The sequence below is a fragment of the Harpia harpyja genome, chromosome 19 (genome assembly GCF_026419915.1).
Source record: "Harpia harpyja isolate bHarHar1 chromosome 19, bHarHar1 primary haplotype, whole genome shotgun sequence".
NCBI classification, from domain to species: Eukaryota; Metazoa; Chordata; class Aves; order Accipitriformes; family Accipitridae; genus Harpia; species Harpia harpyja.
In genome coordinates this window covers 7,899,679-7,921,732 of record NC_068958.1, presented here as the reverse complement: position 1 = coordinate 7,921,732, position 22,054 = coordinate 7,899,679, and the positions used below count along the sequence as shown (strand labels likewise).

General features: G+C 38.1%; 1 protein-coding gene across 5 annotated transcripts in view; it reads right to left on the bottom strand.

Annotated features, from left to right (window-relative positions):
- The window catches only part of CDK5RAP2 (CDK5 regulatory subunit associated protein 2), an 84,903-nt gene that overhangs the window by 17,109 nt on the left and 45,740 nt on the right, over window positions 1-22,054 (bottom strand). For 4 of the 5 annotated variants that reach the window (XM_052814559.1, XM_052814560.1, XM_052814562.1 and 1 more), the window contains 9 exons: window positions 21,840-22,027; window positions 19,172-19,634; window positions 15,682-15,949; window positions 14,074-14,190; window positions 11,314-11,914; window positions 9,085-9,317; window positions 5,515-5,563; window positions 4,545-4,729; window positions 3,273-3,398 (listed from right to left, as the gene is read on the bottom strand). In XM_052814559.1, coding sequence (XP_052670519.1) covers window positions 3,273-3,398; window positions 4,545-4,729; window positions 5,515-5,563; window positions 9,085-9,317; window positions 11,314-11,914; window positions 14,074-14,190; window positions 15,682-15,949; window positions 19,172-19,634; window positions 21,840-22,027 — 2,230 coding nt within the window. The remainder of the gene's footprint in view (window positions 1-3,272; window positions 3,399-4,544; window positions 4,730-5,514; window positions 5,564-9,084; window positions 9,318-11,313; window positions 11,915-14,073; window positions 14,191-15,681; window positions 15,950-19,171; window positions 19,635-21,839; window positions 22,028-22,054) is intronic. The other variant, XM_052814561.1, reaches the window with a different exon arrangement.

Sequence of the window (22,054 nt, the reverse complement as noted above, 5' to 3'; positions counted from 1 at the left end):
ACTAAAGCTGAAGGTAAGTCTGAGTAGATACATTAGTTACTTATGGGTTAAAAAAAGCAAACAAAACCCCCTTTTAAAGTTAACTGCCATTAATAACATTTGAAACCTAGGAAACTCAAAATTAAACCTTTGATTTTATTTTGAAGCCTAACATTTGAAATGATTGAAGCAATTATTTTAGTTCTACTTGCACTGCAAACCTCAGCTCTACAGTAACGATGTAGTCATTACCAGCACTTGAGTCATTTATAGAATACTAGAAGCCTAGAGGCATTTAAATACTTAGAGAATCTAAATATTAAAAATAGCATGGCAAAAATAGTGGGCAGATGTGTATATATACATCCATATGATATTTATCGGACAAGAATAATTCTATGCATTAACTTTGGTTGAACAAACAACTCAATATCACATGAATTTAACAGGTTCTCAGCAACAATTAAGTATGTTACAACTTGGTTTTGTTTTTTAAAGGAAAACAAACTGAGGATATGTGGTGGGTTGACCCTGGCTGGATGCCAGGTGCCCACCAAAGCCACTCTGTCACTCTCCCTACTAAGCTGGACAGGGGAGAGAAAATATAACACTCTTCCCCTGCTCCAGCATGGTATCCCTCCCACAGGAGACAGTCCTCCACAAACTTCTCCAATGTGGGCCCTTTCCACGGGCTGCAGTTCTTCACTAACTGCTCCAGCGGGGGTCCCTTCCCTGGGCTGCAGTCCTTCAGGCACAGACTGCTCCAGCGTGGGTCCCCCACGGGGTCACCAGTCCTGCCAGCAAACCTGCTCCAGCGCGGGCTCCTCTCTCCACAGGGCCACAGGTCCTGCCAGGAGCCTGCTCCAGTGTGGGCTTCCCACGGGGTCACAGCCTCCTTCGGGCATCCCCCTGCTCCAGCGTGGGGTCCTCCACCAGCTGCAGGTGGAGATCTGCTCCACCGTGGACCTCCCCGGGCTGCAGGGGGACAGCCTGCCTCACCATGGTCTTCCCCACGGGCTGCAGGGGAATCTCTGCTCCGGCGCCTGGAGCATCTCCTCCCCCTCCTTCTTCACTGACCTGGGGGTCTGCAGGGTTGTTTCTCTCACATGTTCTCACTCCTCTCTCCTGCTGCAATTGCTGTTGCGCAGCAATTTTTTCCCCTTCTTAAATATGTTATCCCAGAGGTGCTACCACCGTTGCTGATTGGCTTGGCCAATCTTGGGTCCCTCTTGGAGCCAGCTGGCATTGGGGCTCTGTCGGACATAGGGGAAGCTTCTAGCAGCTTGTCACAGAAGCCACCCCCGTAGCCCCCTGCTACCAAAACCTTGCCACGCAAACCCAATACAGAGTATTAAGTTAAAAGTAAAAAAATTGTTTTGAATTATTATGTGCCAAAGCTAAAATCTGCTTCAACTTCACTTAGGAACTTTTTTTACACTGAAAGTCAAGAAAAGCCCATCTATTTGGGAAAAAAGTATCATCATTACTAGATGAGAGAATACACATATCTGATAACATGAAAGAGATGTTCAAAACAGACAGAAACAGGAAGCACTGAAAGAACATAGTAACAAAAAGGAGCTGTTCTAACAGGTAGTTGCTTTTTTCCTTTCTTTTCCAAATTTCTCCTCCATGCATTGGTAGACGCGCTAAGGCAACAAGAAGACAGATGGAAGGCATAAGACAGTTTATAAAGAAAATATACTTTCACTGCATTAATGGATGCCCTTGCCAGAATCTTTATGAAGCTGTAAAAGAGTTGGAAGTGTTTCAGTGTGGTTATTTCACAAGAACAGTACGCCTTTCCAGCAGTGTAAATACTTCATGAATGAAATGGATGCTTTTTATACACCTTTCCATCACTGTAAATTTTTCCTGAAAGCAAACTGCCATTTGCAGGTAGTCTCCATTTAAACAACAACAGAAATGGATCATGGGGATGATGTAAAACATAATGAATCTAATGTCAATATTAGTGAAACTGAGTAAAAGGAAAGCATGTATGTATTTATTGCCTGCTTCCAGTCTGAGTAATACTGCATATTAATCAATTGTCCTATTGGGGGGAAATGTGGGAAGGAGAGCAAGAACACAGTAAAGTGTAGGAAAGTATGCCTGGTATGGTGTCGTGGTGTGCTTGAAAAGGTGCTACAAAAGCATCCTTAGTGAAAGCCTGGCTACCTTCTTGTGAAAAGTTTTAAACGCACCACAGAGCTTGGCTTTCAAAGATGCTGAACACTAGCAACAGAGAGCAGTGACTCTGAATTTGCATATCTATTTTTAGTATTTTTCCTCCACTGCTTTGTATTACAGTTTGGAATGAAAACCAACTCCATGTTAAATTTCCATCAGTTTCTGTCAGGTATTTCTCATTAAAAATTCACTATGTCATTTTGTGTAGAACATATTTATCACACCAATCAATTCAAATGACAAGCTGAACACCGTGGCCTAGGCTCTGTCTTACAGATATTTTGTCCCTGTATGTAAACACAAGCTGGCTTTAAAGCAGTCAGAAAATCCCAGAGAAGGCACCTCCTCCAACAGTCCTGTTAGCAGTGGTGCTGTACTGACCACCCCAGGTATACACAGAGCAGGTATAGGAAAGCTAATTCCACAAAATTCCTACTGTGGATCAATAGCAGCAACGTAATTTAGAGCAAAGCACGTCCTCCTGTACTCATACTGGGCCCAGGCTCCACTGAAATTATGTTGATAAAATGGGCTTCCTCTCCTGCAACTGTCCCTGGCCAGACATGGCAGAGAATTAAAAGAGAATGACATCCTAAAATCCAAGACCATTACAACAATAATGATATCCCAAAGGCACAAAAATAAAAAAAAAATTAAAAAGCAGACTGTTTGCTGATAACAGAACTAGAAGGGTCTTTCAATTCTCTGTATGACATTGAACCACATCATCATCAAATGTCATAAAACTACCTGGTAGTCCTGTTCTCTTAGCAATATGTGCAACTGTAGGTTTGAGGCTGTGTGGTGTACCTGTATCCCATAAAAGATTTGTGCACCGGTACTGGATACACTTCAAGCAATGGACTCAAGGAAAAGGCACATTAGATCTGTATTTATGCCACTCCACAGGCAGCGTGGAAAAGCTGTGTCTGCTGATGGAGCTCAAGATGCAGCAGTACTCAGAGAAAGGCACATCATTTTCCAACTGTAAAGGGGTGGGGTTAATTCAAAAAAGCACACAAAACATTTTCAGCAGCATTTGATCCCTCAGGCTTTAAGCAGGAAAGGCGGATTTAATCTGTCATAAAATAAATTCTTACCTTGATCAAGTTCCTTGTCTGTTATTTGTCTCTCAAGCTGCTTCCTCAGTCTCTCATTAGTTTTTATGGAGTATTCTAAACGTTGTCTCAGGATTCTAATTTCTTGCAGATGCTCCATTAATAACTCTAAATAAACCAAGAGACCACTTCTTATTTAGAGTAAATGACTGTATTCCTTTACACTATGTACTCCTGTCAAATCTAATATGTGTTAATATTAAGAAATGATACAGAGCTGTTCAAAGTGGCAGACATTAAATATCTGACTCCACAACAGTCTTTTTCCATATAGTGCCCAAACTGTGCATTTAGTGAAAACTCCTAGTCTACATTTTAACTTAAACAATGGTCCACTTTTAAGGCTCTTTAAATTTCTTCATCCTACAAAACTGTAGTAGACAACAATTTTATCTAGTTAAAACATTCCCCGTACTGGGAAATGAATCCAAAGGTCTGCAATGCAGCTTCACATTCAGGCTCGATGCACCAATAGTATACATTTTTCCTTATAACAATAGGAAGCTTACCAGAGCAACTCAGATATAAATTTGACTTTGACTTACACAATGCATACCATAATAAATAAATCTGTTCTATCAAGTTTCATTACCATACCTTTTCCTTCTTGCTTTGCCATTCTACAATTTTTCTTCCATTGGTTGTAAGTTTCGGCTTTACTCAGGAACTTATCTGTTCTAACTGTCACTATCTTATTTGTCAGTTTATCCATGTCATACACTCCTGGTTTACTCTGCAATATTTTTCTCCTGAACAGTACGTGCTATCTCAGCTATTAAATTTTCATCACTGCCTATAACAAACTACTGCAAGCATCACTTGTGCTTAGTGAAACTATCCAGGTCAAACATGACACCACTTATTAATTATGCAGCACTTACAATTCTCAAGGAAACACAACACTGGCTTTTATAAAATTAGAAAATCTCTCTTTTTCAATGTAATAATCTCTTGACAATTGTCTATTTTCCCCTTATAACTTGTCTATTTAAAGACTGTCTGGAGTACTGTAAAAGATGATAGTCTAAAACAACAAAGACACAAAATATCATAGTTAATTTTGTTTCAAACAGGAGGTAGTTCAAATTGTTGTCATCTCTGTATGCCTTATTACTGAAATTGCAATGATTATGCAAGATACTGGAAAGCTGAAGCAGACAAACATTCTTCATTATTTCTTAATTAGTTCCCTTGTGTCTTATTTATCACATTTTCCCAATATCTAGTGAATCATCAGTGGGAAAAAAAAATTACCTGGGGGAAACTTGCTTGGCAGAAGTGCCAGTGTGCCATGCTGTCCTTCTAGGTCATGTCTGTGCTCAGGTGATCCAAGAGACGACTTTTCTGACAAATCAAAGTCAGACAAGCTATGAAGAGCAGATGGTACAGGTGATTCATCCTTCAGTTGCTGGTACCTTGTGGTGTTCTTGTCATTATCCCTTTTGTACCAAACAAAACGTTTTAAAATACAAAAATTATTTTATTTCTTTGGAAGCATGAACAGAGAGCATGGTATCAAATTTACAGGTCACAAGTAAAGCAAGTGAATTTCTGCGACAGAACATGACAAACCACTACACATCAGAGGTACATATCAAGACTGAAATTCAGACCTCACTAAAGTCAGCAGGAATAATCAATGGACCTCCAGCCTAATGTTCACGTTCCAGCACTAGGTAGTCACCTTCGTGTTAGGGGATCTCAAACTGCCTTGAACAGGTAGCTGAGGATTTCTGTAGCACATAAGAATCGCAGGCTGGCATAAAACCAACATATGCAGCATAACAACACCTGCTCTCTTCACCTTCAGCATAAGGGTGTTTTGAGAATGAACTTCCACAGCACTGTACTTCAGAGATCCTAAGCCAGCCCCCAAGGTCACAGAAACAGAAAGGTAGCTGACTATCCCTCCTAGCAGCTGCAATTGGGATATCTGAACATACACAGCAGTGTATTATGGCACATGTTTTGTTTGTTCATGAAAGGAACAATCCTGGTATGCTCCATGACACTTCCTCTCAGTATCTCAGCTGTTTGATAAGAAGAGTGGAAAAAAGCCTTAGTTTGTTTTCTATGGATTTTTTATTAACAAAATGGATATTAATGAAACAGGCAACATAAGCAAAGCCCTCCCAAAAAAGCAAAACAGTGGAAGTTGTGCTACAAAACATGGAGCATCCTTATCAATTTATCAAACAACCATATGTTTGAATTGCACTCTTACCTTGGAGCTAATTCATAAAGTATAGTAACTTCTGCACCTATTGATTCTCCTGCAAAGCAGAAATACCTGATTAAAAACAGATATTGAGAATTATACTTTTTCCCCCTCCATCTTAAACTATTTAAATATAGAATGGTAAATTAACGAGAAATTACAGAAGTCAACAGATACTCAACACACTGTGTATCAGTGTCAAATGCTGTACATGAACAAAACTTTTAATAGCCCAGCAACAAAGCAATAGCTTTCTCCATAGTTCAGAAAAAATTATTAGGTACCACAGGTGCCAGATTTTACAGCCTTGGTGTTTTAGTTAGCATACAGATTATGGCAAAATAATTAGGGGTACATGCCATTACTTCTTCAACGAAAATGATATAAAAACAATTCCATCACACTTGGATTTTGTCCAGCCAGAGTCAGGCTAACCAGTTATCCTTAATAAAGGGGCATACACAGGATTTTTTGCCTGCAATATTCTCAGTGGTGGAGTGTGTGAACACAAGCACAATTCAGCGCAAGAGACCTGGACTCAGACCCTAATTTGAGTAAGGAAGTAAGAGTTTCATGGTGTCACCTTGGCTCCCCATATTCTAAAATTTTTGTGCAATTAAGCAAAAGTGGCAGGCAAGAGTCGCACAGCTGAAATTTTAGGGGAAATGAACTGAAGGTCAGGATGGAAATGCAGAGACAGACGGTTGTTTATGCTGCTTCTTTACAGTCAATTCTTAGTACGCTGGATGTTCTTTATAACCCTACAAACGTCATTTTATTTTAATGTGTGATTCAATGCAACACTATTGTGTTAGATATATTGAACTGTCTCGGTCGTCAGTGACTTTTCATAGTATATAGGATACCATCTGTTGGTTTAAAGGCATTTAATGTTTATTCACTACACAGTCTTCTCATTTGTAATGCAAGAAATCTCTGTAGCCACTGAAATCGTTGAATACACTCAATCTTTTGTTACACTGCTATGACACACTAGGCGTAGTACCTTTTTCTCATATACAACTCCTTTATATCAGCAATCAAACCTGCAACATGCTGCCACTATCTGTAATGAAAGGCAGAATACACATCATTGTATGGCTGGGCCCTGAAAGTTTCTGAACAAAGTGAATCTTCTAGAGCCAATTCAGGAAGACCTGGGCATCAGGGTCCCTATTTCAGGCCACCTCAAGTGTTTCGCTGAAGATGTCAGATTTGCAGCTGACATCTGTGGAAGTATTGCTAGCTGGGTCAGAAAGAACAACACTTGGCAACGATAGGAAAAGGTCTTTCTTGCTGAATTTCACTCATGATAGCATCCCTTTTCCATTGCTTTGCTGCTAACTTTCTTCACACTACAGACTGAAGGCAATATGCGTGATACACTCTTCCCTCAGGTGATAAATGTCGATTTTGATGCTCATTTTACAAGACATGGTTGCATTTTAGCTCTCTATTATGAAAGATAGCATGCTTTTCTTAACCAGCTAGACTATTTGGCAGCAAGATGCAGGTCTCTTAGGAAAATAATTAGAAATGTTAGGAGTAATACATCTAATACGGTCCCACTTTTTAGACATTTAAGGCTTTGCCTTTCCAGCTTAATGTTTCCCCACCTATAGTTTGGGAAAGCTGGGATAAACAGTCAAAGGACAAGAGCATTTTCAGATGTGTAAGCTCCCATTTTTCAGACAATATGCCAGCTGTCACTGATAATTAAAAGGACTTTGCTTACTGGTACACATTACAATGTCCTTTCCTGGGTATAAACTCCATTCAGCACTAAGCTTTCTCTAACACCATTGAATCATAGAATGGTTTGGGTTGGAAGGGACCCTAAAGATCATCTAGTTCCAACCCCCCTGCCATGTCAGGGACACCTTCCACTAGACCAGGTTGCTCAAAGCCCCATCCAACCTGGCCTTGAACACTGCCAGGGATGGGGCATCCACAACCTCTCTGGGCAACCTCTCCCAGTGCCTCACCACCCTCACCATAAAGAACTTCTTCCTTATACCTAATCTAAATCTACCCTCTTTCAGTTTAAAGCCATTACCCCCTATCCTACCAGTACCTGCCCTTATAAAAAGTCTCTCCCCAGCTTTCCTGCAGGCCCCTTTTAGGTACTGGAAGGCTGCTATAAGGTCTCCCTGGAGCCTTCTCTTCTCCAGGCAGAACAACCCCAACTCTCTCAGCTTGTCTTCACAGGAGAGGTGCTCCAGCCCTTTGACCATCTTTGTGGCCCTCCTCTGGACCCACACCAACAGGTCCGTGTCCTTCTTATGTTGGGGGGCCCAAATCTGGATGCAGTACTGCAGGTGGGGTCTCACGAGAGCACAGCAGAGGGGGAGAATCGCCTCCCTCAACCTGCTGGTCATGCTTCTTTTGATGTGGCCCAGGATACGGGAGCTGCAAGCACACGTTGCTGGGTCATGTTGAGCTTCTTGTCAACTAACACCCCCCCAGGTCCTTCTCCTCAGGGCTGCTCTCAATCCACTCATTGCCCAGCCTGTATTTGTGCTTGGGATTGCCCTGACCCATGTGCAGGACCTTGCACTTCTCTTGTTGTCTTCTCCTAGGACCCCTGCTCAAGAGGATCTTGTTGTCTTCTCCTAGGACCCCTGCTCAAGAGGCTCTTGTTCTACTATTATGCCCTCCAGAAACCCTCCAATACACACTGATTTGCAACTCCACAGTCTCTTAAATTCATAAGCTACTCAAAATTCTGAAAGGAATTATTCTTCTCTGCCTTCTAACCAAATAGATTTTCCCTTTCTCCTCCCCTATTTTAATTTTCTATCTGCACCATTTGGGTGGGCTTCTCCATAAAGTCTGTAGCTCTTTTTCTTGGTTCATCCAGTGACAGGTGATTTTACACCTGCATACAATTTAACTTGCGTTATTTCTACAGGAGTATCAATAATGTGCAAATCAGCATCGTATTATCTTCCAACTGTGGAATGCAGGATTCCTTGCAGTTTCTTTAAAGGCATTAGCCATAGAAAATTGCCTAGAGGGACTGCTACATGAAAATTTCTTCTTTCACTCTAAAAGCATAGCCCACATCTCTGTACTACATTTACCCTTCTTGCAAGCAACTGCACTTTAGGGGAAGAACTTCAAGACCTGTAATCTTCTCTTTTTAGTTAAGCATAGACTGTGTTAAAAACCAACTGTGAACCATGCCCATGAGAACCCTTCAATGGAGATACCCAGTGCTTAGGCTCAACAAAGTCAGCTGGGCTGTTTCCTGAAATAGAAAATTCTGAAGCCTACTTGTAACTAAACTTTTACTAACTATAACCACTATACTTTGAACAGTTAAAATATGCATGTGCTAAGATAAACAATGCAAAATAGAAGGTGTCAATACAGAGGACAACTGCAAAAGTAAAATCCAGTCTTGCTGAAGCACTAAAATTTTACCTTCCAAGACACTCCTCCCTATAAACCATTTAAAAGCAACCAAAAGGAAGTAAGGCTTCCTTTTCACTAAAAAGATAAAAAAAAAAACCACTTCAAATTTCAAGAACGTTAATGTATCTCAGACAATAAGCACAAAATACTGCTACTTACCATACAGGAATTTCCTTTCTAGCTTCTCAAACAATAGTACACTTTGATTCAATTGCTCACGGAAGCCTTCAGCAACATAATAGTCTACATCACTGGCTTGAAGCAGTTCCTCAAAAGCTTTAATAAGGCTCGTCAGATGTTGGTGGTAAGTGACGCAACCACTGCGGATCTCTTTAATTTGTTGGCATTGAAAGGAGAGTTCTCGAGCTTGTGAATGAACTAATGAATCATATCTGAGAAAATGAATTTATCTTTAAAGTAGTTTTATGACCATAAATAACATTTAAGTATAAATAAAAAGTGAATTAAACTTATATTCTTAAAATCTAATATTATGCGACTATTTCTTTAAAAATGCTTTTACAGCCACAATGAGAAATGTATTGTCTCTAACTGTTGAGTTTTGTATTTATAAGTATAACTTGTGGGTTATTATCTTTCACTTAAGTGCTTCATTTATAAGATGGGCAGCAACTAAGGTGATGACTTGTTTGTCTGCTACGGAATAACACGGATGGCATGCAAAGCTGCCAAATTAAAGTAAGTAAGAGTGAATACATGAAAAGAATTTTTAACAGTACAGATATTTTTCCTGACTGGTTGGTTTTTTGTTGGTTTTTTTCTTTTTAATTCACTATGGAAGAACAGATAGAGCTATGCCTTCTTCTGAAACTTTATGTATTTCCTGCCAGGAGCACAATATTGGACTGAGCTGATGGTTTCACCCCGTCTGAAAATTCTGCACATCTCTGCATGTTTATTACCAGAGACATGACCATGACAACTACTGTAGTGTCCAAACTCTCGTACTCCACAAGCCAGGATATAAATTTCAACTCAGATCAATTGGATTTATTCTACACTTGCAAATATAGACATCCCCTTTACACTGCCACTGTCTGTTCACAGATAGACGTCTTTCTACAGAATCATACAGAATCATAGTGGAGAGAAAAAGGGAGAGGATCTGAAAAGATGCAGGGAATCCAGCAAAATATGGGGCATAAACAAAATCTATGATGGTGTGGGTTGTTATAGAATTTTTATTGTCATTTGTATAGGAAGAGATGCATAACTCATTTTTGGGTCTGTCACTTGTGACTCATGCAGTTGTCCTAGACAGTGGCCATAAAAACTTTACAGCAAACCATACTGTCTCATTCCTTAATTTATAGTTAGATCTTCCTTTGTAAAATGGATGAGGTATATTTTCAAGGTATGTAAATTTATATGTACTATGTAGCACAATTGTATTTTATGATAGTAATACGAAGAGATATACAATAGTCCATGTTGGTGGTTGCTCAGTGTCTCCAAATATTTCTACTCAAACATTCCAAAGAAAGCCAAAGGCTGAATACCTTTCTTTATTATACTTCCTGACGTTCTGTAGGCCCTCAGGACAATAACAATATTAGAGGGGGAAAAAAGTGGAGGGGAAGTTGAAAAAGGTTTGGTCTTACGGGACCCCATTCTATGTCTGTGATTTGTATATATGCAAGCCAAAATGTTGCCCCCAGTCTTATCATACAAAAAACATGACTGATACTTTCCAGCCTCCCATAAATGATCTTCCAGCTTATGAGCTTATGCTATAAAATTTCATTCATTAATTTCTATATATATCTACTTTCACATCCTTCAAAGGAAGGCATTACGGCACTCAACTGCAAAATAAATTATAACTAGAGCGTAAACTACTTCTTTTACACATAAAGTCTGGTCACAGAAATAGAAGGGCTAGCATGAATCTGCCAACCAACTGCCCACAAAAATATTTCTACCTTAAATGGGGTGTTCCATTTTCTTACACTTGTCACCCGAAAAAAACCTGTGTGATGCAAAACTGTAATATTTTGATTACAGAGGTCAACCCATCTCACAAAGTAACCTGAGGAGATCTGACTTTGCTCAAGAGAGGATGTCTTGCAGCAAAGAGAGTTGTGGATCTGAGGTGTGGGGAGAGACATAGGTGTGTGGCACAGAATCGTTACAGAGAACGACATGAGCTTATCAGGAGCAGTTCTATTGCAAGAGAAATACTGTTTTGTACTTCAAGGCGTCTCTTAACTAAACGTTTCAGTTGCTTTATGTTAATGTTAGTGAAATTTAGCCTTTACTATAACAACACGCTCCTATGTGAATAAAATTATATTTGTATTACTTTCCTATGTTATTTGGTATTGCTGTTTACAAAAAGGAACCTGAAACAGCAATAGCTTTACTCACTTGGATGGTGATGTTTCTCTCAGTTTGTTCTGAAGATGATACACTTCATCAAGATGCATATTTGCAATTTGCTCTTTTTCAAGTTCTGCCTCATTTGCTGATAGTGGTTCCTTAAGGTTTTGTGCTATCCATGTATCAGGTGCTTTTGAAGACTCTGAATTCCTATTTTTGGTGTGGATCTCGTAATCCATCAGCTGATGGACACCACAAAATGTTTTGATTTCTTGCATAGCTGTATCTTGCACTTGTGTAACATGTCCTTCCATGGGCAAGGCTGTGTCACTCAAAACTATATTGGAAATACCACTTGATAAAACCTGGTCAGAGGTCTGTAAATGAAACATGAACATTTTGTACTTTTCAAGCTCAGACTTCATGTTCTTAATTCTTTGTTTCAATTCTTCTATATCATCTATGACTTCACAGTCATCAAATGCATCTGTACTTGTTACACTCAATTTGAGAGCACGCAGGCACTTGGAACCTGAATATGCAGCGGCTGAGTCAACGTCCTCATGTTCCATGGAATAAAACTCTTCATTTATCTCTTTTAATGAACGATGGATATTCACGTTGCTAATGTTATGATGATTTTGCATTTCTGAAAAACAGGAGGCTTGCGTGTGAATATTAATACTTCTTTATCTGACATTCTGTTCTTAACAGCACTAGAATGAATTCATTTACTTCTATAATTACAGAATAAAACTGCAGAATAATTACAAACTATACAATATTAGTTTTGGACTTTTGACCTCTATGATTTGCCCATTAATTCACCTTGCACATTAAATATTTCAAACCCCTTATCACCTTTCAAATAAACAATACTCAAAATACACCCACTTTCTTTTCCCACGTGATTGAAAATTACTTTTGCTATATGCAGTCCTGAATCAGACACTGATGAAGTCCAGACCTTTCCAACCACAAAGATAACCTCAAACATAAGGCACTGAGATTTAAAAGTAGACTCTATGACTTTAAATGGTTCTTCCTAAAACTTCTAATTAAATATTTTTTTTCTCCTCAGTTCAAAAATTCTATACAAAACCAATTGGAGCATAAAGTCAGTGGAGTTCTTAAAAGATTACCAACAAAATAGTAAAATTTTTAAAAAGGGGCTTTAATAACTTTTTAAAATGTGTTCTAAACAAAATCCATAAAAATGTTTGGTGTTAAAGGTTTTACTGGCACTCATTTGACATGCACATCACATCCCTTAGTTGACTTTGCCATTCATAAGTAATGCAATCACCCCAGATTCAGACCAATAAAAGCTATATATTCCTACATATATTCTATGTTTATAGTTCTGTGTATGTTAAGGGCTGTACGTGTAAGTATCTAGGAAAATGGTTATTTTCTGGTTACCAGTAAATTAAATTTTCTCCTTCTATTAGTTCTGCAAAAGATCACTACAAATTAGAACCTCCCTTTTGGGAGTCATTCATTGATCTTGCAGAGGTCTTAATACTTTCAAATTGGTTTCCATGGAGAATTCAAATGCCCAGGTTCAAGCTCTAAATCAGTACAAAATCTCAGGGGGGGCAGCTGTATATGAAGGCCCAAGTCAAGCCCAAGCACAAGAAATTAAAAACAAATATAACCTAAAAGCCAGAAAAAAATGAAGCTGCAATACTGGGATATCAACATATTTGAAATTAGGACTAGATGATGTTCTCTGCAGTACACCGATTGCTGCACACCGTTATGCATGTCATTCCAAAGGTGACAGAATCACAGGATAGAAATGCTTCCAAGAAAACGCCCGTGTATGAATTCAAGACGACACATTGAATAAGGGAATGCAACACTTAAGTTCATTAGCTTCTCCTCCTTCTCTACCACTTGGTTGCTGCAGTAACACAAATGTCAAAGATGGTTGCGGACTGAGATGGAAAAAAAACCAGATACTAGATGAACTCTTAAACTCTGCAGTCCTGATTTCACACAAACGTTCCAGATAACAAAATAAATAAATACAGATATTAGGGAAGAAATATTTCCGATTAGAATACTGGTTACACTTTTTAATGAAACACTGCCCTTTAATTAAAGGAGAACTAATAAGCTCTCTGTGCATATATGTGTCCATGCACACAAAGGGCACACATAAAGCATGATCCTGCAAACCAACTGACTGGCTTCAATGGAACTACTTATACAAATAAAATTAATGATGTGACAAAGGATTACAAACTTGACCATATCCTCTGTACTCTATACACAACATAACCAGGTTCTTCAAGCCCTCCCAAAAAAGACTAATGGATGATGCAGAAACACGTAATGCACAGTATTAAGCCTATTTACATTTTCATTAAAAGATTCCATTAGGTTTCAACCTAGTTGAATGCCTTCAAATAATTCAGATAAGCAAAATTCTATCATTCAGTTGCTTCATTCCAATAGTTCATAACTAGATGCAGAAGCAATAAGTAACAAACATTTAATTCAGAGAAGAGTTCACAAGTGAGGACATTAGCAATAGAGATCAGAGTTAGGCATACAACTCATTATTTTTACTGGAAACCAGACTCATAAATCCCTGTGGCCCTTCTGAAAGCATAACCCTTAAAAGACCAACTTGGATTCTTAGAGCAATTAATCTATACTAGCTAAGAAAACGAGATTTAAAACCCACAAATAATGGCAAGGGAGACAATTACCTGCAGTAATTTACAATTTTGCACAATTCAGAAGAAACCAGTTTTAATTTTTATTTTTTTTTAATACTATACCATATAAATGCTCTACCTGGATAGTTTTGCTGATTTTTGTCCATCGCATATTCATTCTTGCCCCCTGTAGCCAGATCAACACCTTGCAACTCCACCTGGACATCACTATTATCCAGTTTGAGCAATGAGTCAACTGGAGAATAGTGGGGGAAGGTAAAACAGAAGTCAGTAAGTGACTGAAAAAAAATTCAGTGGGGATGGTTAAAAAAAAAAAACAAAAACCAACCCCCCCCCCAAAAAAACAAAACCAGCCAAACAAAAACCAAAACAAAACAAAAAACAAACAAAAAACCCCACCGCACAAATCCAAACCTGGTTCTCTGACAATTTGGAACAGGCAAATCATCTAAGGAAGAACAACTACTGAAAATGTAATACAAACATTACTGGTCATACGAAACAGTGTTTGCACATATTTTTAAAATACTTTAACTAATTAGAAGGATAACTACTAAGAATGTGAATTGCGAAGGCTTCCTACCAACAAATGAAGATAAACATTTGCAAGTCCCCTTTGCAATGCAACAGTTAATCAATTTTTAGTGCATTTTTATATGTTTTATGTTAAGCTTAGAGAAAAGGCTAAAATGTTTCTCCAATATGAGCATTGATCATAAACTAATCTGCAATCTCCCACTGCATCAAGTCTCAAAATTACTAAGTGTGCAGTACAACTGTTATCCAGGGTAAAGAAATCGGTGTGGAAAGAAAACCACAGGACTGCAGTCCTAACAGGTTCTGACTCATTTCAGGATCCAGTTTGAAAGTACTGCCCTTCTCAGAATTGTCCATGGATTTTGTGCCTACGAAAATTAAGTGCTATAGTCCTATCAGCTTAAGTATTTACAATAAAGTTGTGCCATATCTGTCCCTTACCACAACAACATTATCATTAACAATGAAGTCTCTGCAACCTCTGCATTTGACAGTGGCTCACTTGCTACTTCATTGAATCTTATTTCTTATATTTACACCTCCTCTCTCCCTCACCTATCCTTTATATCTCTACTCAGTTTTTAATCTAGCTGCTAAGCGCATTTTTGGGTTTTTTACCACTCCAAATCTTTATATAATACCATTGTTCTCTGCCTTACAATTTGTCATACTTTGCCAATCCAGATACTTTGTCAACAACTGAGTTTAAATTAACCCAGCCACACTGGAAACAGACACGGATGACTTGACCGATCAGTGGAATATTGGAAAAACTTACTTATGCAGCATAAACAAATACAGTATTTTTATAATCTCCTGTCTCCATTACAGACAGTTTTCATTACACTTGGCATCCTATAAAGGAAGTTTTTCATTTATTTAAACATTGACATATATATGTGCATATATGTGGGCACCCTGTGAAACTGTCATTTATTATATACTTTATGCCATGTATACACAGCACTTTCTATTCCATATAAAGCTGTTTTACAGTCTAGCGGCAAAGATAAAAGAAAAAGAAAAAAGGTGTTTTTCAAGATCTATACATAGTTGCCTACCCAAGAATATCGTAAGATTAAGCAGCATTGTACATATGTAAAAATGATCTGTTCTGACTTTCTACTACAAGAAAAGAAGTCACTGTTTCAAGCAGTATTACAAGTCATTATGTCTGCCCTTTATTTACCTCTCACTGATGTGCTTTCCTGTGCAGGCTCTTCTTGAAGGTTTTCAGTTACAGACTCATTCAATAATAACTCTCCATTTGTTTGTGGCTGAAATTGTTTGTTTTGTACTTCACACGCTTTCAGACCTTCATAAGGTGCCCTGGTATGATGCTGTAGTTTTGAATCTGACTTCTGCATACCAGAGTTCAAAGGCACCTTTCCTAATGGTCTGGATGATTTTAAGAGAACGGGCAGGCGGGACTTCTTGGGCAGGTAAGCAGAATCAGTCTGAAAAAGGCATGGAATAAAACGGGGAGTTGGTAGCTCACATGTAACAGTCGAGTAAAGGAAGTATAAACAAACATTCCAGGAAAAATAAAAATGTTCCTGTAAGATCAGTCAGCTGTCACATTAGTTTTGAAAATAAGATCACAATATCCTTACATGAAAAACAAACATACAGAGGGAAAAAAAACACGTATCCCACTAGTTCAATTTTCTGTAAGTAACTGCTGCTTATGCCAGCCACAGCCACACAGTGAATGGCTTCCAGTTCATGAAGCAAGACAGCAAATTCACCATTGAGTAGCAAAGGCTTTTAGTCAGTAGGCGTCTTATTTAACTCTGAATTTGTGTAAGCCCTAGGAAAATAGTTTCTCACCCAAACTGACCTCTCTAACTGCTAATTCCCACTCTCCTCATTTATATCATAAATGTCTGACAGCCCAGTAACTGTTTCCCTGAAACCCTTCTTTTTTTTTTTTTTTTAAATTGAGGATCCTCCTTATTTTTCACAAATTCCTGAACATATTTTTCTTTTTCCTTTTGTCTCCACCCAATAGGCCCTACTTCGTACCAGCCCACTTTCATACCTTTGAGAAAATCAACATAGCTTTGCATCAGCCACAGAGGCAATTTATTCTCCCATAGAGAAATTCTTTATGAACAAGAATAGCTTCTTCACCCATACAGTCTATAAATTGCTTCCGCAGGATTCCCATTTCCTACTGTAACAGACATTCCATCGTTGGAGTTGGGGGGAGAAGTTAAATTTCTTAAGTCACTACATTGTAGCCTCTCACCTTTTGAAGACTGCATAAAATAAATGTGTCCTTGTTTAAACCACAGAGCATAAAATAGTGCTATCTCCAAAAAGATAAAAATATGCTATATGTTGATGAGAGTTATGGAATTGTGTGTAATAATAATAAAAATCAATAATGGCACGTTCAGATAGATTTATTTTTTTTGCTGGTCATTTGCCTCAATAGTGTCATAAGTCCCGTAATTTCTTTTACCACCCTATGTATTCTGAAATACCTTTCCACATTCATTTCTTAGCAATTATAGTCCTTACACAATTTAAAATAATAAAAAGCCAAGTTCCATTTTCCTAATGACATACTCAATTCCTTTTGTACATACATGAATACAATATCATTTGGAGGCTGAAAAATAAATCCAGGCGGGATGAAATTCCTACTAGTTTTACTAAACTGCACTAATAACATTGAACAATTTCCAGCTGTCTCAGGGCTGTTGTGCAGACATATACGTCATCCAGATTACCCAAAGTCCAGTTCAGCTGGCTACATGAAATTATTTATAAAAGCCATTCAGAAGTAAAAGATACACTGCATTAGTCCAAACAAGAAAGCTTTTAAAGCAATTGACTCAGGGATTGCATTGAGGTTGCAACTGATTAAACTAGAGGGGAATCTGGAAAATGAGGAATCAAAACAGTATACTGAAACTCAATAAAGACAGGAACTTGAAAAAAAGAGAATTGCAGAAAGAACTCTAGGTATTCCTTGTGGAGGGCAGACAGGCCTTTACTTGCCTTCAGAGAGATTGTCCTTCATTCCTGAGAAGACCAGCAACTCAAAGACATCATTAGTGTTCTTAAGCAAGCCATCACATGCAGACCTTCATTAATAGACCAGCTATGTCCTCAAATCCCTTCCCCCTCCACTACCCATCCTTACTCTTCCTGAATTCCACCTGCCCTCATCTCTTCCCGTGTTCCTGGAGTCAGCTGCCCTAGATAGCACCAACACAAACTGATGAGAAAGCACATCCACTCCTTTGTCTCAGACTAGCCAAGGCATCCCAAAGATGCAGGAACAGCTATCACAGCAATCAACGTGCCAAACACAACTGACCAAATGCCTAATAGACTAAGAACATTAACAACAGCCCAAGAACATTTCCATTATTATCCTCTTTCCTCCCCAAACATAATTTTTTTTTAAAGGTAGAAAATTCACTGCCAATAAGGAAAGCTTAAAAGACTAAGAATGTACCTGAAGATACCCTGGTAGATTTTGACTACATGTAAATTGTTTGGTGAAACAAGACATAGTTTTTGTGAGTTGCTTAGGTTTTGTTTTCAGGAGTATCATAACCTACTGCTAAGAGTGGCATGAATTTGCCAGGGTGTTTGCCAGGGACCAACCGTGCATGCCAAAATCTCTTCCTTAAAATCCCAAACTATACTGAGATGCTTATACCTGTACAGAACAAAGTTTTATCAACATCTCTTGGTTTACAAGCCGCTTCCTTCAGAAAAATGAATCCAACAAGAACAAGCCAGAATAAAAATGAATTGTTCCCAATTGCTAGCTCACAGAAATCTCTTCATCACTAAAGTCATGGAAACCATTCTTTGCAGAAGATGCTACAACATTCGCTATTAGCAGCGCACAAAATCAAAAGCAATACTTTCCTTTGTCTGCTCTGCAAGAGCTAAGATCTTCAAAGAGTTTTCAACTTCACTTCTATAACTGCTGCTGAAACAATACACGTGAAGTCTTTAGTAGACACTGTTTCCCCAACTCTTTGTTCAGAATCACAGACTGCCTGCATACAAAAGGCTTGAAAACTTATCTGGCATAAGCAAATTATGTCTGTACTCACAAAAGAGGTTCTGTGCACTTAGGTTCCAAACAAATATGAAGAATTGCCCCCCCAGTTTTATAGAGTACTACTGGTCATATCTCTCTAAAAGCAAGACACAATAAGATGTTAATAAAAGCATAGAATTAAGATTCGAGTTTGTTGATATCTACCATTAGCTTCACCAGCATGCTCTCAGACACCATGCAAATCTTCAATTCTGTAGACCTCATTTGCCATTTAGACTTAAGAAGCTATCAGTTCAGAATGCTCTGGTTCTGCACTTTATGAACATCTATGCAGAGATATAAGGTAGTACAGAATCAGGCCATTATGCTATAAACTATCTCTTTTTCCAAAAGCTATAATATTTACTAGTATCTGGTCCCGGTGAGGATTGAAATTCAATTAATTAATGTTCTAAAGCACACTGAAGTATGCGATGAAAAGCTCTGAACATTAAGAACAATTATCTAAAATATATTTAGCTTACATGTCTCTTTCTAATTTTAAAAATTACACAAAAGCAAGATTTAATATTAGAAATGAAACATATTTTTCTCTTTTATACATCTATTCCCTAAGTACCAAAAAGAGAATCTTAAATAAACTTACCTCATTTGTTCTCCTTGTAAAAAAAAGTCTTTCATGCTGTTCACCCTTATACACATTTTCTTGCTGATGTTCTCTTTCTGCATTTAATCTTGAGTATTTTGGCTTTTCTTCTGAGGCTCCTTTTTTGCCTTCATGTTTGAATCTCTTGACATTACTCTCTAAAGTCATTGTTTGTGTAGCTGCATCTTTCAATTCCACTTTCAACAACTCAATATCCTTATTAATCTGTGGCATTGCATCTGGATAAAGCTTCTCTTTCCCATCAAAAGATGATTTCAATTCTACTTGCTGCTTTAAGAATTTATTGACCTGCTTGAAATGTTTGAGTTCAGCTCTTAGTTGAATAATCATTTGCCTAAGATCTTTTTCATCCTTCTTCTCTATATCTTCCCTTGAACATTCTTCCTCAGTTGTGTTCAGATGATCTAACAGTTCATTTACAATTTTCATTTGTTCTTGTCTGCTATGCTCAGGAAGGAGGAAAGAAAAGGCATGAATTTTGATTTTTATTTAAGCAAACAATAATACCTTCTAAGAAAGACTTTTGCAATGTCATGACATATTTGAAATTCCCAGGAGATTCAGTTTTACTCACTAATGAGTTACTAACAGTTTTTGAAACCTTTTCACATGAGTTACATCACAAATTCTCTCATCAATGTTTTTATCCTATTCATGACCATTTATACTCTACTCCCCCTTTCCCCATTCATGAACAGATACTAAATCTCTGGTAACTAAATCAATTGCCTACATAATATAGCAATGTAAGAAATGGGAATGGATTTTCAAGAGTCTACTCTCTGATTTAACTACCTTAAAAATAAAATTCTACCAAAACCACAGGAGCCTCTAAGATGTTGAGTTTTTCTGAAAATCTACCCCTTCATGTATTTCTAATGTAACAGGGAAGATGGAAACTGAGAAAGCAGGCAAAAGCCTGCAAAAACAGCTCACTACGGACCACCAAACTGTCCCACAGATAACTAGTGGTCCATGGACAACAGTCTGGAAAGCAACATTTTAAGTGAAACTGAAGCCAAATAAGAGACATTTAAAGCATAAGCAAGCCCTTAAACTCTACAGATGATTTCATGCATCCAACAGAGAGCTGTTTGTGCCACTAAACATATAAACCAGCTTTTGAAACAACTGCAATTGTATGGCTAGCATTTGAAATGGTAGACACTAACTAGGCTTTTGATGTCTTTCTCTGGCATCTAATGTCATTAGTAAGAATTCAGTTATGCAAAGCACAGGCTCATCTCCAGTCAATCTGGTCATTTATACTTGAACATAGAAAAGATTACACGCTAGAGCTGTAAAGATGACGGTGCTGGAATCACTCATTAGCAGACTTTTAAGTAAAGTTAACAAATAAAACAATGTTATCTATTCGTCTTCTAAGAGAGTAGTATCTCCTCATTTACCACTAACCAATGCTTTTACAACTAAGACCATTTATGCCTGCTGGAGAGTTTTAAATAGTAATGTAAAAATATAGAATTGCTTGAGTAAAGTCAGTGCATGCTGAACACAGAAAACAAGATTTGACTTGTGTAACTCCACAGGATATTCTCCTACCAGCATTGCTAAGCAAAACGTATATGGAAGGTCATTCCCATTACTCTCCAGAAACCACTATGGCTAGCTGAAGGAACAGCACTGACGGGCACTGAAAAAGGTCACGTAATACTGTACGTAGTCATTACAGTGTGGAGAGAACTAGGAAAGGAAAATGAGAATGATCTCCACCACAGCTCTAATTCAGTTTTCAACCAGGAGATTAAGTGGTGTAAGCATGAACTTGGGGGAAACAAAACTAGTCAGGGTGTGGTTTTCCTGTACACCCTTTTCTTGCTTGGTATTGTCCAGTTCCTATGGAAATGAGCATTTCAGCTGGGAATTGATCAAACCGTAGTGCAACACACACACTTGAAAAACACTGGTTACGCTAGGGCTTATACAGATTTAGTTACACAAGTATTTTCTCCTCCATGAAAAGTGGCCGAAGTACAACATGGTTCGTCTCAGCACAGTCCTACAAGTGGTTACACTGGAATAACCAGTCAACTGCAGGACATGGGGCCCAGACTCTCTAAACTTCTGACAGGGAGAAAACCTCTGCCCAAGCAATTCAGATGAAATGGCAAAGGCTACAAAGCATACAGTAACATCCATTCAAAATTAACTCTGTAAAAAGTCATTTTAACTCAAATTCCTCCATCCTCAGCTCCTTCACACATACAATTTTTACAGCAGTACAGTGTCATCCCCTCCACCACACCACCTTTCACTGGTCTGTGCTCTCAGATATTTCATTTAAAAAAAAAAAAAAAAAAAAAAAAAGTACCACCTATTATCATCTGAGCCCTTTAACACTGCTAGACCCCATCCTGAAAACAATCAGTCCCTACAGTAAAGCTCCATGTATCAGTAACTTTGGAGATTTTTTTTTCTTGTAATGGGTTTTTCATAAGGATTTCTACTGATAGTATGTTTCCTAATTACTTAATTGCATGATAGACTAAAATGGCTCTAAAGGCGTCTTGCCAATCTCTCAGGTAAATTAGACAGTGCCATTATCTAAATTCACTTTAGCAAAATTACTTTATTCTCTTCTCAAATAGAAATACTGTCAAAAGCAGCGCATATCCCTCATACTTACGTAGATTCCAGTACAGATGTTCTATTTTCTCTTAAAAGAGATGTGAGCAAGTTCTCTTCTGTTTCATGTTCACTCGTTCCTATTCTGCCAAAGTGTTTGCCAGTTGTATCACGTTCAAACTGAGGCTTATTTGGACTCCTATAATGTCTATCTTTGCAGAAACTCTCTGAATAGCCTGATGGAGTTATCTGTTAAAAAATTGCAAACATTTTCTT